The sequence below is a fragment of the Aulostomus chinensis genome, chromosome 17 (genome assembly GCF_037954235.1).
Source record: "Aulostomus chinensis isolate RoL2024-O1b breed Wild chromosome 17, RoL_Achi_v1.0, whole genome shotgun sequence".
In the NCBI taxonomy this organism is placed as follows: domain Eukaryota; kingdom Metazoa; phylum Chordata; class Actinopteri; order Syngnathiformes; family Aulostomidae; genus Aulostomus; species Aulostomus chinensis.
The window spans coordinates 9832789-9841201 of NC_141336.1; the positions used below are offsets into that span (position 1 = coordinate 9832789).

Sequence of the window (8413 nt, forward strand, 5' to 3'; positions counted from 1 at the left end):
ACGCATATTTTTGATGTGTGTGTATATATAATTACTAACAAGTCACTCACACGTGACTGACTTTTCAAAAATGGTGACATGATCTAAAATAGGATGTGGTTGGCTGCACACAGGCCTCTACCAAGATCTGTGAAATATTTCCTTAGAAATTACAAAGACTTCAGTCATAGTCCATGTAGTACCTTTGCACCATGAAAACCAGATTACTAAATTAAACTGTTTAACTTGAAAATACATGGAAATACTTGATGTGAGTGAAACATTAATGACACGTGACTGTCTCTCCCCAGACACATTTGCCAGTAAGGTAGCAGCGGTTCAGGACACCTACGCAGATGCCTCCATTGGGAATGTGACCGGCAGCAATGCTGTCAATGTCTTCCTGGGAATTGGAATGGCCTGGTCTGTGGCAGCCATTTACTGGCATATGAAAGGGAAGCCGTTTGTGGTGGAAGCCGGTTCCCTGGCTTTCTCTGTCACTCTTTTCACCATCTTCGCCTTCCTGGCCATCTCAGTACTGCTCTACAGGCGCAGAGCCCACATCGGAGGAGAACTGGGTGGGCCCCGTGGACACAGACTGGCCACATCAGGCTTCTTTTTCAGCCTCTGGTTCCTTTACATCCTATTCTCCAGTCTGGAAGCCTACTGTCATATAGAGGGCTTCTAAATAGGAAAAAGACTACAACATGGGAGAGTGCAAACATCCAGGGGTTTCAAGTACAAGTACAGAGGTAAAAGAGCAAGTTCTCACTGTGGTAATTGAATCAGTCTTGTATGGTATGGACAGGAGAGGTAAACCCGGGGTTTTCTCAGAGGCCCCCCCCTCTCTTCCCTTCCCTCTCTCCTCCCCTCAAACCCCTCTGTAAGGATACTTTGGAGTTGTGTATCCTTCCCTCCAGTGTTGACAGGCCTGTTCACCCTGGCTGTTGGAGAGACCCAGTCACCCCATACGAGTGTGCTTACAGTTGGGATTGGGTCACTACCAAGTCCAGATGATGCCAAGGGGTCCTGCATTCCACTGGAAGAGACCACAGTCTTATATATTCAGAGAGAGTTGAGTTAATCAGAAGTCTATATTTTTCTCAACAGCTCATGAGAACGACTTTTTTAAGAAAAAGTATTTTGGGGATAAAATTGCAAAAAATGAATAAAACAAAAAAACACAAAAAGAGGAACTATTTTCTGATCTATGTTAAGGAATTACAGAAGATTATATCGTCAATGGAAATATGTTGTGAAGTGACAGCAGGATGGATTCATAGTATTTATTTTTATTTGCATAGTTTCCTAAGGAGCACTGCAGAGTTCTCAGAAATCACACAAACAAAAACAGACTGTGACAGTTCCTACAGGCAGAAGAATCAGCATTCAAACAGGCAACAAAAAAGAGGTGAACACAGTGGACTAGGTTAAACTGCCCTGAACATTACTTGCGTATTATATATGTATCTATCTATATATATTATATTTCCATATTTTCTGTATATTTTGAATATTTGTTTAAATGTGGTCACATTCTGCTTCTAACAACAGAGGATTGTGGTGGCTTGGGGGGGTCAAACTATAAACTGGAATGATGTCGTCACATTTCGTCATGGCAAGAGTTCTTGCCATGTATGATGTTGTATTTTATTTATCTCGGTTACACTCTAATTTTCACCTTTTCAATCAGAAGTTAAAAAAAATGTGTTGCTGCAGAGATAAATTCAATAAATTCAGAGGTATTTTTCTACTCTTCCATGCACTTTGCTGTATAGTTCTATTTATGGAGACTTCTACTTGTAAATGTGCAAAGGGCCAATGTTAAAGGTGTCACCATGGACTGAATGGAGTGCCTGTGGAGGAAAAGATGTTTGCTGCAGCCGCCCACACCAACTAGCCAATTGCTTTTGCAGTAAGAACAGCTGAAGAGTTCCTTTTTCAAATGTGGTGCATATCCTCCTTTTTCAAAAACAGTTGTGGGTTATTTGTTTATTTGCCGCATGACGACAGTGAAAGAAATTGGACACACAACATCAGCCAAAATATGACCTTTCTGAGAGCCAAAGTCTGACATAGTTTGTCTTGGTTATTAACTTGTAGCTCATAGCCAAAGCATACAAATCTCATTTCCAGCATGAAAAAATGACAGAATTCTAAATGACATCAATGTTTTAGATAAAGACAGCTATGGAGGGAGATGATATTAGAAGAGTGTTTGTGTCCAGCTGGGATACTGAAGAAAAACTTGTCCAATTACCGCATTAGAAATCTTCCAGAAGCTATAGCTTGTATGCTCATTCATGAATGCCACATCTGATTTCTTTGCTAATTCAAATACAGAAGCAAGGGGAAATACGTCTATCATAATGTGATCTTATAGAAAGCCAACCTATTGACACCCTGCTTCACCATTTGTAGCTAATTAGTATTAGCATACAAATAAGCTTTTTGGGATTCGTATAGACATGTATAGATAGTATCTTACTGCCTATACAAATTCCAACTAATAACTGATATTTGGAACTGATCATTTGTTTAAAAACATAGTATATGCAATATGTAATCGTAAATGTAAATTATACATAAATTACAAAATAGCTCCCTGAATTTTTTATAGAATAAATAAAGCAAAAGCAGCGCATTTTTAAACATATTTGTTTTAACTGAAAATTAATGATTCTGATAATTGTGGAAAAAGTGAATATCAGATACTGTAATACCAGAGAAACACTCAGGTTGACAACGGATCAAACCCTGAATACAAATTGACTTGTAGTTGTAGCATACAAGCTACAGCTTCAAGATTTTGACTCAAATAACCTTAAACTGCAACAGACAATGAACAGGAATTTTTTTTTTGAGAAATGTAGGGATCTGTTAAATATTCTGTTGAGCAAAGTTTGATATCAGTTTGATATTTTTAAGTTTGTAGTCTTTTTTTTTTTTTACTTGGCCTCTTTTTATAGGTAGTGCATATACCAAATATGTCTGCCTACAATTGCGTTAATTTCATTTTTGTATACACGATGTACTGTAATGTAGGTCAAACACTCGCTCTCCCCCTCTCAGTTCAGGTTTGAGCTCCACTAACTTAGGAGAAAAATATCTGGCCCCTTTAGCTGTTAAATGCTTAACTTTCTTCACCAACTTATTGCTAAGGGTTTGTTTGTTTTGTTTTGTTTTGTTTTTTGTTTGTTTGGTTGGTTGGTTGATTTTTGTTTCTTTGTTTATTTTGGGTGCTTGTCTCATTTTTGTGTTCCATGGGGTACAGAGAGTCAATTCAGTTTTATTTACTTACGGCAGAAATTCAAGATCACCAAACTGCCTTCCGAGCTTAACAGTCTGCATGAAGTGAGCGTCTGATTATTTCTTAATGAAAACAACTTTGTGATTAATAAAAGGGTTAGGAGAGAAGTTTGCTGCCAAACCAAACCAAACCAAACCAATCAGCTAAAAAAAAAAAAAAACCTAAAATGCTCTGCTCATCTAATAATGTGCTGAGTTGGGTGATAATTATCTGTTCTTTAAAAATATTGATAAATGCAGCTTTAGGAAAGTATAATCTTTCTTTACTTGGCATTTGTCTCTGGAAGCGAAGAACCTCGTGAGCAGGAAACATTCTCACAACATTGGGCAACATTACCTTCAAGTTCTTCTTACTGTATGTCAGAGAAAATACTTAAATCTACATTTAAAGAATATTAAAAGATGCTTATCATTTTAAATAATGTTCCTATCAAGTAAATGTTAATTATGATGATATGTTGGGGATATGAATGAATATTAAATCAAAAGAACATTCTATAATGTATTACCTCAACAATCATTTTAGAATGTTTTCAGAGAACATATCCTGTCTTGAAGAATAACATTCTGGGAACAAATGTTTCTGAATATTTTCAGAAAAAATAGAAATTCTAACCGGAGTGATAATATTTTTTAATGAATTTAAAAAGCTGTTTTTCAGCCTTTGTTATCTTGAGATAATTAAAACAATTATCGCAAAAAAAAAAAAGAGTTTTGTTATTTCAAGAATGTAAAAATGCAATAATTAAATTGTGAATTTGAGATAACAGCATTATAAAAGCCATTATGAAGCTCAATAGTTCTCAGTTTTGGTATTGCAGCAAGTGAAGGTCTTCAGAAAAGTCAGAACAATTGTTTCAAATTTATATTGTTTATTATGTAAAGAGTATGAGTGAGTGATGCACATTTTAAATTGAAACTCTTCAGTGAATAAGGAGTGTTGAGAGCTTCTGGTGTGGGCATCAAATTATCAAGTATCTGCAGGCTGAATTTGAAAGTAGCCTGATTTACTTTCATTGCTGTTAAATACATAAATGGTGCTTTGTTTTCAAAATGAGTGAAAAATAAATTTAAATGACCACGCGCAGCAGTTTATAACATTATTTGCATTATGTTAATATATAATGAGTCAATTCTTGACTAATTTTTTAATTCACCCAAGAGGTTACCAAAGAGGTGGAATGCAACATCTGTTAAAATAAAGACAAAAAAATAAATAAATAAAAGTGACAGTAGGTGGTAGTGACACTGTATTTCCACAAGGGGGATGTCAAACTCTTGTCCCTGTGGTTATCCCTTCCTCTCCTTCTGTACTTAGCACTCTTCCTCCTCCTCAGTGTTCTTCCTTTGCAGTGAGCAGTGTTGTAAATACATCTCACGGCTAAATTGGAATTGGAATTGAAAGCTGCCAGCTCTGGACCACACCTGCTCATCTCATGCTGTCTCGGTCTCTCTCTGCCTCTCCTGCATACATTCAGAGTAGAGCGAAGGGTCCACTGTTGCACAAGGCGGGGGTAGTTGATAGGCTGGCTGTCCCATTCAAGTGCAACACAAAACCCACATTATGTACATAATTTTCAGTGTATGTTTACATAGACACACTATTGGTGTCCTGGAAGTGAAATGCATGGAAACGCAATTTTCACATCTCATCTCTAGGTTACATGCAGTTGCTTTATCTGAGCCAGTATAACTGTACAATTGTTATTTTTAGGGTCACTGAAGTTGTCATCTTTTCCCTTGTTAAAATTCTGCAACAGGACATTTTTTGTTTTGTTTTGAGTAGCTCTTCTTGATGAAAAGGAAGTGTTTTCTCTTTGCCTTTACTTGTGTTATTTATTTGGTTGTATTCTTAACTCTTATCAGCCAGGATGTGTTGAGATGAACGTCAGCCATCAGCCAGCCATGTGTGTTTGTTTGTCTGCTGTGCATGTTAACGTGCTGAAGTCAGGCTGTGTGTCCTCTTCGCACTCGTGTGCACAGGTGGTGTTGTTGGCCATCACAAGGGTCTAAATAGGTTCTGTCATTTTGTCTTAAAAATACATGTCTTAATTCTATAAAAGAAATAAGTCGTTATCATACACATCACCTCTCAAGGCACCAGTCTTTTGTTTCTCCACCTGTGGGTTGGAAGTGAAATATCACTGTAATTGGACTTGTAAGATGATGTTGTAAGACACTGAGGAAAGCTTTACTGATCAAGTGAATACTGTTCTTTTAACTCTGTTTTTTGTAACAGACAAGGGGCACATTTTAATAGATGGGTATGTTTCTCTGGCCTGCATTGAGATGTCAAAATAAAAAAAGCAAGTTTCCAAATTGACAGTGTTTCCAGATCAACCCTTTTTTGCTCTTTTACTGTGGAATAAAAGCAGCTTGCTGGTTCATAAATTACCACAAAGTTTCAATGACTTCAATCAAACCTGTCATTTTTACTCTGCCTGTTCATTTACTTTAAAGCTATCCTGGGTAACTTTTCTCTCCCTTGTCTAGAATTGAGAGGAATCACAACAACAAAGGCTGCACGGTGGTGCAGTGGTTAGCACTGTGGCCTCACAGCAAGAAGGTTCCGGGTTTGAGTGCCGGTTTGGGCGCGGGATCTTTCTATGTGAGTCTGCATGTTCTCCCCGTGCCGTGCTGGTTCTCTCCTGGTACTCCGGCTTCCTCCCACCATCCAAAGACATGCAATTTGGGGACTAGGCTGATTGATACTCTAAATTGACCGTAGGTATGAATGTGAGTGTGAATGGTTGTCTGTCTCTATGTGTTGGCCCTGCAATGGACTGGTGACCTGTCCAGGGTGAACCCTGCCTCTCGCCTGCAGATGCTGGGATAGGCTCCAGCCCCCCGCGACCCTTACTAGTAAGGAATAAGCGGAAGATGACGATGGACAACAACACAGGTGACATAAAAGTTGATGATGGTGTGTTTTGCAATCAGAGGAATACAACAATTAATGCATTTTCTCAAAACCGCTTTGTAAATTCACTAGTTTGCTAATAAGCTAACTAACTCACCTGCTTATATTAGACACTGACAGCCCTGTAAAGTCCTCTTGCTAATGTTCAGAATGCAAACTTCCAACCTCACAAGATACAAGTCTATATATTAATAGAGTAAACATAATAGTTACATAGATTTTTCCACCTGTCCTGATCCAGAAACATATCTCTGAGGCTTCTTAGGTTCTACTACCTTAACCTGAGAGGCACTCCATCACTGTTGGGCTTTTCAGGGTTGTCAAAACAGTGGTGATGTGGTGTGATATACAGTGTACAAGTGAATAAGCACACACCTCATCTCAGAGGAGACAGTTGGAGGATCTCAGCACACACCATTGCTTTCCTATTATTTTTGTCTCCTTAATGTATCCAAGAAACATAATTGATAATTTTGTCCCATTAAAAAGTATCTTCTTGTCATGTGCCAAGACAATCACTCTGTTTCCATGATACTAGATCTGTGTCTAGTCTCTCATATGCTATTTCATACATATCGACAGTCTCAAAGTATGGCACTTCTACAAACTTGCAGCAGCCTTGTAATGCCACCTGGTTGTGTTTAGTCAGTTAAATTTTGGTTGAGTTTTTCATAACGCACTAAATATGGCAAGATCAGGCTGCAGAAGAGGTTCAGATAAGATAAGATAAGATAAGATAAGATAAGATAAACCTTTATTTGTCCCAAAGTGGGGAAATTGGCACTGTTACAGAAGCAGAAACAGAGAAGTAGCAGCAGAAAAGTACAGAGCAATAAATAGTAGAAACTCTACTGAACTACAATAAATTGTTTACATTTTTCAAACCGCACAATATTCTGAAATAAAATCTTGACTGCCTGTCTCCTTGAAGTTTTTCTGAGGTGATGGAATGACCTGCTGTGAACCACAAAAAAATACAAAAAAACAACAACATTTAGATGAAGACATTTGTTGTATTTGTAATTTATTCAAATATTTTGGATAAGGAAAATTAATTTAGGTTTTGGGGGGAGTATTTTTCTAACTATGGTATTATACGAGAGTCAGATAGCCTTAAAAAGCAGGACAGTCTTAGAAAATACATGAAAGGACCATCACCATCAGTTTAAAGTGATACCTCACCCTTCATGAAAACAAGAGATCAAAAGCTGAGTGTTTTAAGAATTCAGAAAACTCTGGTATAATATTTCTACTGGCAGCTTATGGAGACTTATAGAGACTGAAGATTAGCAACAGCAAAACAAGTTTACAAATTCTTAAACAGATTGACTATAAGTCAAGCCTTCTTTATACAGTCGTATTCTCAGTACTTCACAAAAACTGATCAACTTAAGTAAAACTGTTCCAGTTCTACACTACACAGTGTGGTATGTAAATGCAAAAACAAAACTGGCCAGAACAGCCAGACCAAAAAAACGTCAATAAAGTTGTCTTTGAATAGTAATTATTGAATGAATCAGTTAAATAAAGCTGTCAAATTTACAATTTAGGTCAATCTTTCAACCTTATAGCTATTAGATTTTTATCATAAATTTTACTTCGCCATTTTATCATGAAAATTTGATAATACTCAAAATGTTTGTGTTTTGAAAGAAACACCAACAGTCCAAAAATATCCGATTTGCCTACTGACCGAGTCATCTCAACTCTTCATTCTTCCACTTTACGATCAGTATCTTAAATGGACTTCAACATAATTGTCATCTTGTCTGTCTCCATGTTCCAAAATGTCAAATTTACCATAATAAAGCTTCAAGGTTGGACATTATCTTACACTCGAAGACAATAAAATACTGTGTGCAAAATCGTCCACATGTAATGCATCGGGACGGAGCTCAAACACCAGTTAATTCCCAATGTGAGAGAAGAACGTATTGGTTTTCATTTTTATGAACAATTTAGAATTTGAGCGGTTTGAATTTTAATCTTTGCTCGGAACTTAGATTTTTTTCAAGGATATGTGCATGGAATTCATTTATTAATTTGTTCATTTTATCATCTGTCATTTATTTTTCTCTTTTTCGGTGGGTGTCAGCCACTCAATAAAATTAATCTTAAAAAATTAATCAGTCAATTTTGAAGATTTTCATCCTCGTATTTGTTTGATGGACGTGAAGAATGTTCAAGCTGCAATGATTTGACGTT

At 37.0% G+C, this 8413-nt stretch overlaps 1 protein-coding gene across 3 annotated transcripts in view; it reads left to right on the forward strand.

Annotated features, from left to right (window-relative positions):
- slc8a3 (solute carrier family 8 member 3) overlaps positions 1 to 5667 on the forward strand; it is a 157426-nt gene extending 151759 nt beyond the window's left edge. For all 3 annotated transcript variants that reach the window (XM_086181558.1, XM_086181560.1, XM_086181559.1), the window contains exon 7: positions 291 to 5667. In XM_086181558.1, coding sequence (XP_086037684.1) covers positions 291 to 667 — 377 coding nt within the window. In that variant the 3' untranslated portion in view covers positions 668 to 5667. The remainder of the gene's footprint in view (positions 1 to 290) is intronic.
- The last annotated feature ends 2746 nt before the right edge of the window (positions 5668 to 8413 follow it).